A 17,072-nucleotide genomic window follows, 5' to 3' on the forward strand; every position below is an offset into this window, starting at 1 on the left:
CACACATAAGACGCAAAGCGCGTGGACTCCCCTGCTGACTCCGACAATGTGACGGCCCACAGCTTTGGAATTCGTTCAAAAAGAAGCTCAGGAGCATATGCACACATTGAATTGAAAGGATAAGATGGGGTGGAAGGAGGGCAAGGGTAATGGTGAAGGAGCGGAGCTGCGCCTGTACAAGTATGCTCGCAAGACTGCGGCAAAGAATTAATGGTGATTATCTCGCTGGATACTGACGAGCATTGCGATCCTCATCAGATTGACTAGAGCTATCGTCACTGTTGGTTGCGTTGCGAATGCGTTCGGCACGGTCCTGAAGGACTTGAGCTTCTGCAGCCGCCTTTTGCGCTCTGATCTGTTTGCGCCACATGCTAGCATAGCGACCCTTCATCGCGAGTAGCGACTCATGAGTTCCTTCCTCGGCGACTTGACCATTGTGCAAGACCAGAATCCGGTCTGCGGTTGTGATGGTACTTAGTCGGTGCGCAATGACAAGCATCGTGCGGCCGTGAGAAAGGGTGGACAGGGCATGCTGAATATGCTCTTCAGTGTCGGTGTCAAGGGCTGCGGTTGCTTCATCCAAAAGGATGATGCGAGGGTTCTTGATGATAGTGCGGGCAATTGCAACACGCTGCTTCTCGCCACCACTGAGACGAAGCCCACGTTCACCGACCTTGGTGTTGTAGCCGTCAGGAAATGCCAGGATCTTGTCATGGATACTGGCAGCACGGCAAGCCTCGTAAACCTCTTCGTCAGACGCGTTCTGATTAGCGTATTTGAGATTGTACATGAGAGTCTCGTTGAATAGCACTGTGTCTTGAGGCACAACGCCAATATGTTTGCGAACCGAGTCGATAGTGAGGTCCTGAACATCATGCCCATCCACGGTAAGGCGTCCTTTCTCAGCATTGTAGAACCGGAAGAGAAGACGGAAGACAGTTGACTTGCCACCGCCAGACTCACCGACCAGGGCGGTGGTGGTGCCGGGTTGACAGTGGAAAGAAAGTCCATTCAATGCCGGCTTGCGAGAGTCATAAGAAAACTCGACGTCCTGGAACCGAATGTCACCCTTGCAGACCGCCAGTGGAGCAGCGCGGGGGTTATCCACCACAGTGGGTTGCTCTCGGAAGAGTTCAAGCATACGCTCCGCATTGATCAACGCTGACTGGATTGAGCGGTAGAAGGTACCAAAGAAGTTCAGCGGACCTTGGAGTTGGGCCATATACGTTAATAGCCCAACAAACTGAGCCACATCACGCTGGCCGATGGAGACCTGGTATGCACATATGAAGCAAGTGAGCAGCAATCCGAGCATGAACACGGTGTTCTGGCAGGTGTTGAGCAGGGTCAAAGAGAATAAAACGTGGTACTCGGCCTTTTGGAAGTCGCCCACAGCACCGCGATAACGATCGAACTCATATTGCTCCGCGTTGAAATACTTGACTGTCTCGTAAGAGACCATCGAATCGTTCCTAAATTAAAGAGAGGTTAGTTTTGTACTAATGCAGGATAGGTACCAATGTAGGGACATTGGTACGTTTATATGCAGCTTACTTGACGGCGTCCTCTTGGCGGGAAGCATTGACCATCTGGCGTCTGATCTCCGCCCGCCACTGGGCCATGCGGATCGTCACGTAAAGGTAACCAAAGGTCGAAATGCCGACCACGAGAGCGTAGTACACGTCAAATTTCACGAAGAAGTATGCCACCGCGATGCCAAGATCGATCAGCATGGGTACGACCTGGAAGGTAATCTGCTCCAGGAACGTATTGATTGAGCTACCCTTGCTCAAAGCCGACAAAACCTCGCCTGTTTTCTTGCCGAGGTGGAAGTCCAAGCTAAGACCGTGAACGTGCTCAAAGGCGGCGGTCGAAAGCTCCATGTAGGAATACTGGCTCACTGGGATCCATAGGCTGGAGCGCATGGAAGCCAACAGACCTTGGGAGCCTTGGAACCAACGATACACAACGTAAAGAAAGATTTGGAGCCATGGCACACGCCATTGGCCCGCATCTTCAGTCAAGGCAGCAGTCACCTTTTCCACTTGTAGAGGCACAATCAGATTCACGACCCGCTGGAGCACGAGGATTGCAAAGCAGAGCATTACAACGATCTGTAGTCGGCGGGACTTGGAGGGCCATAGGTAGGGGAAAAAGAGAGAATAACCACTCAGGTATTCCCACCAGTTGGTGGATGGCATGGTGGTGGGCCGAACCCAGGGGTCTTGCGGCTTCGCCGAATCTGGACGCGTGCTTCCGTTGGTTGCACCATATGCATGACCGTTGCCATTCGCCGCGCCGTTCTCCGCAGAGGATGGATCGAGCAATCCGGTCGATTCAGTAGCCCCATTGACGCGGCTCTTCTTGCTGCTCGCCTTGATTGTGAAGGATTTGCTTGCATAGAGCAGGACCAATGCGAAAAGCAAAAGAACACGCAGACTCATGGAGGCCACTTCCAAAGCTTCCCATGGGGTGATACTCTGGCGTAGCCGCCCGCCCTTCCGGGTTTCCTACAACCGGTTCATGGTGGGGTGAGGTGTAGATCGATACAGATGTGCTAAGGATAACCAGTTCGACAGGGATGGCGACGGACCAGCAGATGAATTGGGGAAGTGCTGGGGAGGGCTTCGTGTCGAGGAGGGTCATAAGTAGAACGGCATAGTAGAAGAACGAGCCCACGATATAAACCTGAAAGATCATATAGAATTAGTCTTCGGGCTTTTCTCCCATTCGCCAGGTTTTTGGTTCAACGCGAGCTATTGTCAGTGAGACACGTACCACTGCAGACTGACCACGCCACCAATTCTCCGACCTAGCTACCATCACATGAACAATATAGATGACAGAGTCTGCCAGGAAGGTTACTAGCACGCCGACGGAGAGCCAGTTGAAAACTTGTTTGACGTTCTTGGAGAATTCCTTCCGCGGCTTGCGAGGCCCGGAGCTCCGAGATCGCTTGGGCAGTGGACGTCCGCCGGGACCATATCGTTGTGTATCATGTTGATGAAGCTTCCCCGCCGTGGCCATCGAGTTGGCAAGGAAGGCGACGAAGAATAGGAGCAGGAAGAAGACCGGGTAGCATGTACGCAGGTACTCCAGCAGCTCAAGAGCCGCATGGGGGGGCCATGGTGACTATCCCAGAAAAAAAAAGAAAAAAAGAGCGATTCAGACGATTTCCATGACCGGGTTCTCCCCGTTAGATCGAGAGAAGTGAAAAGGAAGGGGGCGCGGAGGTTCGGGATCGGAAACGACTGGATGTGGCCAAGGATCGTCGCGAGCAAAGATTTGATCGCGGCCGCACGCGGGGTGGGATGCGTGAACAGGTTTCCACGAAAGGGATCGGAGCTTTAGGGGAAATCTTAAATTTAGTTTGGGGTCACAAGGTAGATGCAGGTGCAAGGGATCATGGGATTTTTTGCTTTTTTTTTTTTGCTCTAATCTGTCTTAGAGATCTGGTTTCTTGCTTTTTCTGCCGTTTTGGTTTTTTCTTTTTCTTCTTTTTTGCTTTTTGGCTTTTGCGGAAGAAGGAAAGGGAGATCTCGGGAACAGGATCGGTGGCAACCAAACAATCATCTATAGGGGAAAAGAGAGGATAACACATACAGTTATAGATATTTGGAATGTTCTCGGGAGCAGGCTTGGAAAGAAAAGGACACTTAAGAGAGACGGTGTGGATGAAGCTAATGCAGGATCCACTAGGTTCGAGATAATCGTAGCTTCATCCGAGTTCGGGAAGTGAAAATTCAGGGAGTAAAAGACAGGTGAGAGATGGCCAGTATTATGGGGAGCCCTGGAAAGGCCAATTGTTTGCTTATAGCGCACAGTCCTGTTGTCCTGTTGGCCTTGCTGTCCTTGCTGTCCAGTTCTGCTGGCTTGGCTGGTTTGAAGACCCTCAAGATGGAGTGGTTCGTGCCCGATGGACCGGGTTCAAATGGGCCAGAATAAGAGTGGCTAGGGTGACGAAATCCAAATATGCAGGTGGAGACGGATGACTTCACCAGTCTATTGGACTTTTGAAAGGCTGTTTCCCATGTGGCCTAGCAGGGGGACAAGGATTAGGGAAGTAGGGACCCAGCAGCTGGAAGGATTCAGAAATTGAAATCGAGGGGGAGGGAAGGGATGTTTTCCAGGAGAGGGGAAAAGAAAGAAATAGAAATCAAATAAACCTAGAACTAAAATAAACCTGAACTGCTGGGATGGGCACTAAACATATAGGAAAGTCTCGAATTTCAAAATACCCCGATTTCCTTGGACAATTGGGCGATCTAGATTCTTGGATGTGTGACCCTCCCTACAGAAGGGGGGGGCTTAGCGACTAGGGCGATCACAGCTGAGCTATGAGATTGCTGTGAGATTGCTGACGCACGCTCCCCTTTAGGAGTTATGAAAATGAATAACGAAGACCATATTACCCATTCAGCTTGGGTGCGTATTAGCTGACCAAAGTATGCCTGACTACTAGAATAGAGCTACAAATCGAAGGATCTAGGATGGGTGTGATCGTATGTTCAAGGCCGGCTAGTATACAAGTGGTAAGTGGCTGTACATAGTTGCGTCCTTGCCCAGCATGATCAAGGGTACTTCGCGTTCGCTATCTACACGCCGATATGTCTACATGAGCCCTAGGTATCTTGGTGCCTTCGTACCGGTAGTTCGACAGGTCCCGCCGAACAGAACCCACCTGGGGTAGGTGACCACGAGACCAGCCTTCTAGCTAATGAAACGACTAAGAAGCTGATTCTTCCAGGTATCACGGAACGTAATCATTAAAGCTTCTATCAACTATATTTTTGTAATCCCTGGTCAAACGGCCATGAGACCCTACCAAAGTGGCAACGGCCCCGAAGTCTGTTTATACATCTGGTAGCAGGGGGGGCTAATTCGATTGGATTCCCGATTCCCCGGTGACCGAGTGAGACATCTTAGATCCTCACAATTACCTCGGAGAGGCCGGGAGATAAACACTCCCTGCAGTGTGCCTGTACGATTTTCGAATCTGGTCCTCCGGTTTTCAAATCTGAGGCATGTGTTGGCGTCCAGACCGCCCATTGCCCCGAAGTGGGCTCGGTGGACAAAGGATGGGGGAATAGGAGAGCAACGTTTGGAACGTTGGGTGAAAAGGAAAAGATGACCGATCAACTTTCGCGTGGCTGCCTGTGTTACGAGGCAGCAACGTGCCTCCGCGCTCCACTCGCATTTCTCCAAACCCACGACACGGTGATTCCCACACCTGAAAGGGCCCCAAGTCAGAAAGTACCTTACTTCATCTCCTCCCTTCCCCACTCCATTCTCACCGCTTTGCGCAACCCTCGAGGCTCTCCTCCCCGAAACGACTTCTTCCGTCAACTGATCGTGTGCCCTTAGCGATGGACGCGTGAGCCATGTCGGACCTTTCAGGGTCACGCTCATCCGTGCCTCCCCCCCGCCGCCACCACAGAAGTACTCGCACCGGGCTGCCAATGCCATCGCCCGGTTTGCACCGTTCTTAGGGTCGAGACCTCCTAGCCCGCAAAGTAACCGGGTAGATGGGCCCCGACCCGTTAGGTCCAAATCGCTGTACGTCGTGCATACCCTCTCACACCGCTGCAATGTTTCCCCAGAATCTCGTCTTGCGATTTGATGTCACGCCCCATCTCTCTTCCTTGGTGCTCCGTTTCTTCCACTGCCCATTCCAGAACCGATCCATCTCCTTTGTCGGTCTCCGATTACAAAACTAAGACGTCATTGTTGCAGCCCCGGCGAACCACAAACGGTCACCCATCGAACCGGGATTCCTATCATCGCCCTTGATATCTCCCCACAAAAGACCCATGCAGTCATCGCCGGCAAAGAGATCCTGAAAACCATCCGAGTCTCGCCCGACCACTTATCGGAGGAATTTAATATTCGCAATGCGGTCATTAGCTATGCATCCACCCATCACGATGCCGGCGTATCTATGCCGCACAAGGACCAGTTAAATGTAAGGGATGTCAAGTGGTCACATGGCAATTACGACCGGATAATCGCAACCGCTGTTGCTAATGGTCGGATTATCGTCTACGATCTGCAACGGCCCGGCCTCCAATTATGTCGCTTCCAGGGTCATAACCGCCAGGTTCACAGACTCGCCTTCAACCCCCACCTCGGCTCTTGGCTCCTGTCTGGCAGTCAAGATGGCACCATCCGAATGTGGGATCTGCGCTCAGCATCTGCAAATCGGGGTCCTTCCACCTGCGGCAGCAAACACGTCTACCAGGGCAACAGCGATGCCATCCGGGATGTCCGGTGGTCTCCCAGCGACGGTGTTGTGTTTGCGACCGCCTCGGACAGCGGCGCTATTCAACAGTGGGATACGCGCAAGACAAGCGCCCGCTCTTGCGCATTGCGGCTCATGATCGCCCATGTTTCGCCGTCGACTGGCACCCTGACGGGAAACATATCGTGAGCGGAGGCACGGATCGGCAGGTCAAGGTTTGGGACTTCTCTTCATCTGCAGAGCGACGGCAAAAGCCTGCTTTCCAGTTCCGAACCCCACAACCGGTGACCAATGTTCGCTGGCGGCCACCATCATGGGTCGGAGATTCTCCTGGCTCGGGGGAATGGCAGTCATCTCAAGTAGTCACGTCCTATGAGAAAGAAGATCCGAGGATTCATCTTTGGGACCTTCATCGGCCTCATGTCCCGTTCCGTGAGTTTGATCGATATGATACCCCAGCAAACGATCTGCTTTGGCATTCCAAGGATCTGCTGTGGACTGTTGGCGAGGGTGGAGCGTTTACCCAGACTGATGTTCGCTACTCCCCTGCCGTGGTAAATCGTCGGCCGACTTGCTCAGTTGCCTGGAGCCCGAATGGCGGCTTCGTCGCGTTTGCTCAAAAACGACCAACACGTCGCTCGTTTGGTGTAAACGCCACAGAGTTTCTTAGCGTTGAGGACGAAACTGTCAGCACTGGCGAGAAATCTCTAAGCCGTAGTCCCGTCGACGATCTTCTGGACGACGTCACTCTGGCTTCGTCCCTTCGCCACCCGCAGATTAAGTCTACGTCCAGTACTGCTATACGACCATCGAAGTCTGTTGGTAGCACCCCGCCTGGTGGGGTCGAAATCCTGTCGGTTATTCCACTTGAACAGGCCTTGGCTAAGACTAGGGCTCCGGGGCCCGAACAGCTGGGGCTTATTGGAAATATCCCTGGGGCCACTAATGACGCTTCACTTTTCCGGTATTTGGCGCGGCAATACTCGCCGTTGATAAATGACCATGATCATAATACAAGTCATCCCCACGTGCTGAACTCCTTACTGGAATCCCTCGATCAAAATGCGGAGCGCGCCGATGAGGTATCCTTGACAAAATTGGCACAGACTTGGCGAATAGTCAAGTTCGCCATTATCCAGGAGCTTCAGCGAAGGTCGAGGGATAGATCCGAGAAGAGTGGCATCAAAGGAAAACCATCCAGGGATGGCCATTTGACTGACCAATCCCGAGCCATCGGTCAGGGGAAGGCGAAAAGTCGGCTGTTCAAGGGTGTGATGGGAGCCGAAGGATCAAAGGGCTTGGTTCCTGAAGGAGAAAGCACATCGAACATGACCACGCCTCTGGCCAAACCGCTACCCGATTCTCCGCAACTGGATTCTTGGTCTAGTACTGACTCTCAGTTTCCCTCACTAAACGAGAATGCTGTCGATCTTGACCCACTTCCACCGTCAGTCTTGAGTTCCCATAACGGGTGGGATATGTCTGACCCGATGACGAGTTTGCAACGAAATGAATCAATATCTAGCGAAGAAGTTCACCCATCTGGCACTGCCATCCCGTATCTCCTGGGCGACCGAGGGGAGTTGGATCCAGACAGTGACCAGCGATCTGCCCCTCGCGCCATCGCAGGTCGAGCAGAGTGGCGTGTCCGCAATCTCCCAGATTTTCCTCCAGAAGCTTCCGGAGACGAGTATGATCAGAAGATGGAGGATAAGCGAGCTGCCCTCCGGGATTTTAAACGAGTCCCGAAGAAACCATTGACTCTAGATGCCTCGCTGGAGTCAAGCGAACTCCCTCAAGCTGAACCTTATCAACGTCATAATTCTTCAGAGAGTTTCTCGATGTTTTCCGCATCGACTGACAGTTCCCATCCTTCAAAATCGCTTGGTGCTTCGTATTCGTCAACAGGACGGTTCCCAGAGCCACGATTACCAGATGCTGGCCATTCGGGGTCGTATTCTGGTAGACGACCCAGTTTCTCCTTCAGAAGAGGGTCTAATCTGGAGCCGTCCTTGGAGGAGCCGGAAGACGACCTTGATATAGACGACTCGACTTTGGAAACTGAACAAGTCCACCTCGCAAGGCCGTCTAGCCCCCCAGTTCTTTTGACCGAATCAACACCTCTTGAGCCACATGATCACTTTCAGCATTCAAATAATGCGGTCGATGTCTTGGCCTTTCCAGAACTGGCAGGAATCTATGATGACATCTCTCATGTTGAAATTCCTTTGAGTCCAGATACGACGGACTTGAAGCCATGGAGCATTGAAGCTATCTTAGCAGAGGCAGTCCGTCACTATCATAGCAATAGCAGCTCCGTTGATATACAAACGGCAGCCCATTTGCTACAAAAACTGCATATCTTATTCGAGGATTGCGAAGAAATACTTCCTCACGAGGAAAACGAAATCATCTTCAAGACTTACAACGAGTATCTTGTCAGGCATAAAATGGACGTGGAGGCTGCAGAACTTCGCCTCTCTTGTGTGCCGGCCTATCCTGCAGTCTATGAATATGCCCAGGTAGATACCTTCATAAACGTCTTCTGTTACACCTGCCAAAAGCCATACGAGAATCCTCGGCGCGACAATACCCGCTGCTACCGCTGCAACACCCCCCAAGCTGCGTGTTCAATCTGCATGAGCCTTGAGCCACCTCCAGAATGGGTCGCAGCCCACCAAGAACGGGAGACAGAGCCTATTCTTGACGACACGAGCAGCGCAAACTCCAGTATGACCTCCCACTACTCGTCCGGGTCATCAGTTCCTACCGAGCCGGTCTCAAACACAGAACTCACCCAACTAGACTCCTTCACTGCACCTCGCCCCAAAGGCTCTGCTTTATGGACGTGGTGCCAAGGCTGCGGCCATGGGGGCCATCTAGCCTGTATCACAACCTGGTTGAGCGATCCCTCCGTCAGCGAAGGTGGCTGCGCTACACCAGGCTGTTCACACGACTGCGGCCCCGGACCCCGCCGCGACATGAACCGCGAGGCTTTGACTGACGACTCACGTCGTCGCGACTCTGCCAGTCGCTCTGCCGGGGTAGGTGTCGTGAAGCGCGATCCTTGGGCCAAGGGCGAAAGTAAAGCCGTGGAAAAGGTCCGAGGTATGCTCGGCGCTGCGGGCGCTGTTGCTGCCACCGGTGGCAGTGCGGTTGTTTCAAGCGGCTCTACTACAGCGTCTACCGGCCAAGGCATTCCTTCGGGCGCGTTGTCACCTAAAAAGGTTAGATTAGTGACACCTGGTGAGCAGGGTAGGCGCAGGGGAGCTTCGGCTCGATCTAGCATTACCACGGATTAGTGGCTGGCACTTTTTTTCCCCCCATTTTCACTCGACTTGTTATTGGTGTTCTATTCCCCCACAGGCTTGGTTCTTTTTTTTTGTTTTTGTTTTTTTTTTTTCCGTTGGTCTCATCGGACCATTAGGTGCATGAGCTGGATTCATCGAGCGATCGGAGTTTTTAATGCATGAGACCCTTGATTTGTGTAATATGAGAAAATAACAAATTCCCAAATATGAATTGCTCCGTAGATCTAGATGTATGGTATCGTCAAGCCTAGAACTTCCGCTTCTTCTTGGGTACTTTGCTTTTCTCCGCTAATTGTCGCTTCAGCTCTTCTCGTTTCCGATCCGCTTTCTGATCCTCTGTCTCGGGTTCTAATGCCATACTCGAATCGTCAAGTTTTTCTGCAACTGGCACTGCATGTTTCTCTTCCTTCGAAGATGGTCGTGATGGCACTGCAGCGCTTGATTCAACTTTATCTGTGCTTGCTAGAGAATCGTCATCTTTAGAAGATGACGGCTGGAGCTGCGGCGTAGAAGCTGCTTCTGTTCTATCTGAGGCTTTCGTTTTTGCCTTGCCACCTATCAAGCCCATTTTGACCGGTTTCTTGGCCGTTGCTGGCGATTGGGACGTGGCTGGCCCACTCATCTTCGGATAATCTGCCGAGGCATCTGGCGATGCTGGCTCTTTCTGCGGCGAAGGAGGAACTGCTTCCTCTGTCTTCTTACCACCGATGACTCCTAATGTCCCCTTTAGCTTTTTAGGAGGCACCTTTTCTTCGCTATGCTGTGTCGGAGGTTTCGTTGGTGTCAATGGAGAGACCGTAGACATGCTTTTGCGGGGTGGTTCGCTCTTGGGTTCCGGCGATGGCTCACCCTCAGATTCCGATGCGGTAGATTCACCGGCCTGTGAATCGGATGGCCTCGGAGATATAGATTCTGGTTTTGCCCTTCTTGTCTTAGGTGGTGATATCCCACTCTTTGACTCGAGATCTATATCTGATTCTGAGGCAGTAGAGTCACCTAGGTCTTGGACGAGCGGTCTTGGTGATGGTTCTGCGGTTGCCTTCGAACGAAGGGACACACTGGCCTTTGGTCTATCTATGGGCTCTGGGACAGGTTGCTGAGGCTTAAGATTAGGAGGCGTCTCTTGTCGCTATGTTGTACTGAATTAGCTCTTGTTGACGTGAAATCGAGATCCATATCGCTAACCTCAAATTCTTCATCTTCACTAGCGGTCGACACATCCAGGTCCATATCTCCCTGAGAAGTGGCCAGTTGAGCTTCTTGGTTCGAGGAAGGGCTCTTCGTCTGGTACTTCGTCGTTCTTTTCATCTTCGGGCACTGAGTCTTCTCGTTGTTGCAGGACATGCCACCACCCTTGTTGAGAGGGTTGAAGCTCCCCAATGCTTTTTTGGGGGCCAGGACCAATAATAGCTTCCACTAGATTTGCAGCCAGGTCAGTATTATCCGCTGAAGGCTCTCCAGACTCCGCAAGCCACGCGGATCGATCGAAAGGCGCAACGCCGTTGACACACTTGGCTACTTCGTCCTTAGTAATAGCATTCTGTGCATTGCGGCGTCTGGATGCACTCGGGAAAATAGCACCTAAATCGACACTAAGAGACTCAATCTTGTCGAATAACTTCCCAAGAACCCAATCTTTCTGCTTTATTTGGTCTAGCAGAAACCGCTCTCTAGACTCTCGGCTTGCTTCATCTTCCAGCAGAGGAAGAAGAATTTGCTCAGTAAGAGACGTAGCAGGCTGCTTTAACCCATAAAAACTCCACTTAAGAGGCTTCAGAGGGGCTGGTAGTTTCGAGCTGGTCACCATCTCGATCGAATCGGCCTGAGATCCAGCATGTATTGATACAGACCCCGTCACGCCATCTAAAGCTTCTCCGATCTTTGCTAGAAGCATATCCAGTTGCTCTAGATCTTCGCTTGGGTCAATGGTCGTAGCGATCTCATCTGCTCGTTTCAAAATCTGAGCTTTGGACAGCTGCTCAGCCCAGATAGAGGTCAAATCAGTGACGTAGAGCGCGTAGCCTTGGCGCGTCCATGAATATTTGAACAGCAGCGGGGGAAGGTCCCTCTGAGATGAGTGCAGCCGACGCCATTTGCCAGGCATGACTTAGAAAACACCACGGAGAAGAGTTATTGAAAGGAAGATCTCCGGGGCTAAAGGGGACTACAAGTAGGAAGCTGCCTAGTAAGTGACAGTCGCGGGACCGGCTAGCCACAGCCTGACTTCTTCCGCCAATCCTCCAAGCTCACTTTTCCCCGACCTCGCGTCTGCGCCACTGATCTCTCCATTCCCACCTGAACAAGCGACCAAATACATTTATCTCTGCATTAATCTCTCCATCCCATGTCCTCCCGCAATTCTGGCAGGCCAGGCGGCCGCGACCGATCACGGTCGCCACCCTGGCGCCAGCCCCAGAAGCACCACAGAGACGACCGAGAATGGCGCGACCGGCAAACCTCGGACAGGAGATGGGAGGATAGACGGTCGGGGCCGTCGCAACAGCCACGTAACATGCGCGACCAGATGAGACTGAACCAACTACAAGAGAACGAGCAAGAGCGGGAATGGGTCTCACAGGAGGATATGTTTGTGTTGAAGCAGGCCAAGAAAAAGGCAGAGATCCGCGTGAAGGAAGGACGCGCCAAGCCCATTGACTGGCTGACTGTTACGCTGCGTTTTATCGATCCTACGCGCAACCCTCTGGATGATGAAATCGCTGATTCGGAGCTGGATGTGGTGGATCCAGATGGCGTCTTTGAGGGACTGTCGCCAGGTCAGCTGCTGGAGTTAGATAAGGACATTGATACGTTTGTTCAACTCGAGACCAATCCGCAAAACAAAGACTTTTGGCAGGTACGTCTACTTCGGACTTGGCTTGATTGAGCCTTGATCGCAATACTAACAGGACATCTCTGCAGACCATGAAGGTGATTTGCCGGGATCGGTTGAAAACGAATGCCCCGGAAGGACGCGCTCTCAGCTCAGTTGCTGCCGACATTAATAGGCTGCTCAGCCCCAAGACTTATGAACAATTACAAACCCTTGAGGTACAGGTCAAGAGGAAATTGAATTCCAATGAGCCTATTGACACTGATTACTGGGAGGAATTGCTCCGGAGCTTATTGGTGTGGAAGGCCCGGGCAAGATTGAGAAATGTTTATCAGGCAGTTATCGACGAGCGGGTGCGCGACCTTAGGAAACAGCAAAAACAAGAGGCAGAGTCAATTCGAGAAAAGCTGGCACCTCTTGCCCCGGTAGTTTCAGAAGCTACCTCGACAGAGACGGACTTCAAGGATTTGGATCCCGATCCATTACTCCAAGTGCGTGCAGAAGACAAGGGATTGGAAATCATGGATGAGTCTGCATTCCTCAGCCAAGTGGTAGGTGCCCCTGTCAGTCCTTGGTCATATTTCGACCCCATGTACTGATCTCTATCTGACAGGCTCGCGAGCGCCAAAAAATAATTCGCATGGGCTACGTACCTCTACGACAGCGAACCGCTGAGAAGCCGACCATGGCGCTTGCCAATTCGAGCTCTACTAGCACCCCAGCTCCCACAGTGTCCGGCCGATTCTCTGCTCTTCCAAATGACGATTTCTCACAGGCAACCAAGGCATTGTACGAGAGAGAGCTAGCCAAAGGTGTCAGTGAGAACGAAGAGATTTTTACGGGCGAGGAGGCCCTGAGCACATCACAGCCTCAGTGGGCTAGCAAGTATCGACCACGTAAACCACGGTACTTCAATCGTGTACAGATGGGCTACGAGTGGAATAAGTATAATCAAACCCATTACGACCATGATAATCCGCCTCCCAAGGTGGTACAAGGTTACAAGTTTAACATTTTCTACCCGACCTAATTGACAAGACCAAAGCCCCTACGTACAAGATTGAGCGAGAAAACGGGCGCAAGCGCGGCGAGTCTTTTGCCGCCGCTGGCGAGGAAGACACCTGTCTGATTCGTTTCATGGCCGGGCCGCCGTACGAGGATCTTGCTTTCCGTATCGTCGATAAAGAATGGGACTACAGTGCTAAGCGTGAGCGCGGGTTCAAGAGCACCTTCGACAAGGTACGTTCCTTCTCTATGTGATCCTGGAGGTCATGGCTTCTATCCTTCCCGTTTCCCTTCCTGCCCCCTTCGACAACTTCACATGCCTCCCACGGATGATCGTAGACTTCTTCTCTCCACTGGCTGCTCTTTACGTTCTAATTGTCGCACAGGGTATTTCTGCAACTCCACTTCCAATTTAAGCGGGTACGTTAACTCCAGGAGAACTGTTCAGCCACGAGAACACCACTGACAAGCTGTCTCAGATCTATTACCGAAAGTAACACCTGCGCGACATGTTACTCCACATGGAGCTCATCTCGGGTTGGCGCGAGAAGATTGTGGTGGCAATTGGTGCAAGACATAGATTCGGGTTGTATTGATTGTATTTTCCAGCGACTCCTCACCCTGTGAATCCCGTAACCCCGCGACTGATTGGGTTGGAAACATTTCCCCTCTTGCCTAGAGATCTCGCATTCAATAAGCCCCCCCTCGAAACTCTACGCTCGGTCCACGCGTGGAGCTCAAATGTCAGAAATGCTTAATCTCACTGCGCTACCAACTGATGCGGTTCTTTTCTCTCCAGGCTCCCCACACGGTGCCGGATCTAGTCTTAAAGCATGGGGTTTCGACAGAACAACTAAGCACAATACCTCCTACGCACCCTGTGACGCAAGATCGGATAAACTCGTCATTTTCTAGCCTTCTTGTTTAACTATTTCTTCTGTCGTTTTCCCACCTCCTTTACTTCATCGCCTTGGATCCTGTCCTGCCTTTACGTGCAGCACGGTGGACGATACCAGGTTTCCGGTGGCACAATGCACGCCTGCGGCGTTCTGCACCCGCGACTCATGACTTTTCGGCTGGCTGAAAGCAGGCCAAAGAAAAAGAAAGTACCGGCTTGATTAGCAATTCTGGAGGTGGAGAAGTGATTTAGAGATATAGCCATTCTCTGTGGTTCTTGGGTCACCACGTTCCAGAATGCGAGAGGCAAATCGGCCTTTTGGTCTGCGGGTCGCCGCTAATCCTGTGTACAGTTATCCCCGAACCCGATTCGGCTCTGGCTGCCGTAGCACCTTAGGTTGGATTCAATGGCCTGCGGGATCTTCTATGAACTTGGGTTCCACAGGACCAAAAATCAAGGGGGAAAAAGCGCAAAGATGACTTGAAAAAACATGATTATAGAGGGCAGCTTTGTCGTTCTCCTCCACACCACCTTCACACCTTCTCCACTGTCCTTGTCGTCCTGGGACTCCTGAAACGATAAGAAAGAAAAGATAAAAAAAAAAGCAAATCGACGAGAAGGATCGAAAAAAAAAAAGAAAAGAAAAGAAAAAAAGAAAAAAAAGAAAAAAAAAAAAAAGGAAAAAAAAGAGAAAAAGAAAAAAAAAAAAGGTCCTCCGGGAATCCCCTCCGAAAAACCTTACAGCGCATGCCTACTGCGGTTTGCTCGCCGGATTGCAGGATTTAACAGTTTGCGGAAACGAACATGTGCCTTATGAGCTGGCGGCAGGAGAGTTGGGGGGGGAAAAGCAAGAAAAAAAGGGAAAAAGAAAAAGAAAATAAAAATCTGGAAAAAGCTGAACAAATAATCGCGAAATACCACAAAGGAACAAAGTACACAGATCCATGTGGAGGGTGGTTAGGGTCTTTCAATAGAGCATTGTCCCCTAGTTACTCCTATCTGCCTGTTTTCTAACCCTTCAACCCTTCTCGTCTGCTTTGAAAGAAGGGTATGGTTTAAGCTTCTCATTAGAAGTGCCACACGACTTTCCAGAACATCAAAGGTAGCAACCATGGACCGTTCGTTTCCAGTCAGCCCCTTCCACCTGGCTCAGATGCCAACTGACCAGCGGGAGCTCGAGCACACTGTGTTGGTACAAACGAGACCCTCCGATGATGGGATGTTCCAAGTGAAGCCATTGCAGCCATACAATCCCTGCTCCCCGGCGGAGCTCTGGGCAGCATCCAGATCGGCTCCGCAAATGAAATTCTATCACTGTCCCGGGGATAGTGACCTTTGGCGTGCTATTCCCGAGCCATACGAACCTTCTTCTCGGATATCGTGCGGCCCGGATTCTACTTACTTCGCGCCGGTCTATATGGACTCCCACCCCATTTCGATTCCGATGATCTCGTCTCCTACCGCCATAGGGCCCCAGAGCCCCGGCCTGAGACAAGAGGCGTGTGATGGTTCTCTCGAGAGGGTGTCTGACGCTTGTGCTCCATGGATGGGGTCACGGTCTTCACACTCCGGTTATCACGATCAGCTTAAAATGGAAGAATCCGATTCAATGGCCCATATTAATGCAACACCCCGCACTTCTCCTTCTCCCATCTCCATCTCCTCTTACCATTCTTCCCCTCAGCCTTACAGTGCTTCAAGTCCGGTTACCGTCAATATGAAGACCAGTGCTTCGCCTCAGACGACCTCTGATTATGGCGGGAGTGAGGATGATAATCACACCGATCCCCCTTACTCTCAGCTCATCTGGCAGGCCTTGATGGATCAACCTGACAGGCGGCTCCCGTTGCAGAAGATCTATGAGTGGTTTGAAAAGAACACCGGGAAGGGCCGAGATCAAACTCAAAAAGGATGGCAAAATAGCATACGGCACAATCTTTCGATGAACGCTGTAAGTGTCTGACACTCCGGGTTTCAGAGTGAGGAGCAGCTGGTGGTCTCATCTCTTGGAAAATTCTTCCATGATACGAATACTAATGCCACGTTTCTACAGGGCTTTATCGCTGTTCGAGACGGTAGCCCTGGAGGAAAGCGAACCATGAATTACTGGTGTCTCACAGAGGAGGCCATTCAAAACGGCATACAGTCGACCACGCGTTACCGTAGGGACATTAAAGGCCGCAAGCCATCCAATACTACGGAAGCACCCATTCCTAACCACCCCGAACCAGGGCGACGGGGTGAACGCCCTGGCCGAAGGAGCAAGCCCAGGTCCTCCCACCAAGACAACCGACGACCCACCCCACTACACCGACCAGAAACGCTGGCTAGTTGTGTTCAGCCACGGCCAATCACGGAAGCTGGTGCTGGCGCCTTCCCGCAAAGCCTGCCCCCGGGTTATCCTGCACCACCCATGGACTTGACCGGTGCTCACTGGCCGTCGAACACCTACGTGCAGACCTTTGGCTTCAACGACGTGATAAGCTGCACCACCCCCCCGCACATCCCAGACCAGATGCACCAATACGGGGCCAACCCGAGCTCAGACGGCTCTTCATTCCACTACCAAAATTCAGGATGGAATTAGCTTAGCACAAGCTCGCCTTTTGGCTCCAGTCCTTTGCTGATTCCGAACGATGTCAATGTCTTTTCTCACGCTGGAAAATGGGGAATATTTGAACGGGTTTTGTTTTGTTTTGTTTTCTTTTTTTTTTTTTTTTTTTTGACCTTGCTTTTTGATGTTTGCTCTGGCAAGTGGAAGCCTCTCCCTTCTGACACGCATAGCTCTAT

General features: G+C 51.6%; 5 protein-coding genes across 5 annotated transcripts; 3 read left to right on the forward strand and 2 right to left on the reverse strand.

Annotated features, from left to right (window-relative positions):
* Window positions 1-217: 217 nt before the first annotated feature.
* hmt1 (putative vacuolar ABC heavy metal transporter (Hmt1)) lies at window positions 218-3,027 on the reverse strand (the record flags this gene model as incomplete). The annotated part of the gene is made up of 4 exons (XM_058474477.1): window positions 218-1,472; window positions 1,555-2,510; window positions 2,569-2,688; window positions 2,779-3,027. The coding sequence occupies 4 exons, from the start codon at window positions 3,025-3,027 to the stop codon at window positions 218-220; spliced, it is 2,580 nt and encodes an 859-aa protein (XP_058330217.1).
* Window positions 3,028-5,381: 2,354 nt separating this feature from the next.
* On the forward strand, window positions 5,382-9,540 carry N7468_005181 (WD repeat protein; the record flags this gene model as incomplete). Its single annotated transcript, XM_058474478.1, is given in 4 exon segments — window positions 5,382-5,472; window positions 5,490-5,556; window positions 5,734-6,289; window positions 6,313-9,540. 4 exon segments carry the CDS (start codon window positions 5,382-5,384, stop codon window positions 9,538-9,540), a joined length of 3,942 nt encoding a protein of 1,313 aa, XP_058330218.1.
* A 256-nt stretch (window positions 9,541-9,796) lies between these two features.
* On the reverse strand, window positions 9,797-11,653 carry N7468_005182 (uncharacterized protein; the record flags this gene model as incomplete). Its single annotated transcript, XM_058474479.1, has 3 exons — window positions 9,797-10,678; window positions 10,735-10,785; window positions 10,841-11,653. The coding sequence occupies 3 exons, from the start codon at window positions 11,651-11,653 to the stop codon at window positions 9,797-9,799; spliced, it is 1,746 nt and encodes a 581-aa protein (XP_058330219.1).
* A 240-nt stretch (window positions 11,654-11,893) lies between these two features.
* N7468_005183 (splicing factor cactin) lies at window positions 11,894-13,800 on the forward strand (the record flags this gene model as incomplete). The annotated part of the gene is made up of 5 exons (XM_058474480.1): window positions 11,894-12,403; window positions 12,469-12,930; window positions 12,993-13,370; window positions 13,418-13,618; window positions 13,771-13,800. 5 exons carry the CDS (start codon window positions 11,894-11,896, stop codon window positions 13,798-13,800), a joined length of 1,581 nt encoding a protein of 526 aa, XP_058330220.1.
* Window positions 13,801-15,393: 1,593 nt separating this feature from the next.
* Window positions 15,394-16,869, forward strand: N7468_005184 (uncharacterized protein; the record flags this gene model as incomplete). Its single annotated transcript, XM_058474481.1, has 2 exons — window positions 15,394-16,233; window positions 16,336-16,869. The coding sequence occupies 2 exons, from the start codon at window positions 15,394-15,396 to the stop codon at window positions 16,867-16,869; spliced, it is 1,374 nt and encodes a 457-aa protein (XP_058330221.1).
* Between the last annotated feature and the right edge of the window lie 203 nt (window positions 16,870-17,072).

The sequence above is a fragment of the Penicillium chermesinum genome (genome assembly GCF_028974085.1).
Source record: "Penicillium chermesinum strain IBT 19713 chromosome Unknown utg000004l:1.0-3345178.0:1.0-3348027.0, whole genome shotgun sequence".
Taxonomy (NCBI): Eukaryota; Fungi; Ascomycota; class Eurotiomycetes; order Eurotiales; family Aspergillaceae; genus Penicillium; species Penicillium chermesinum.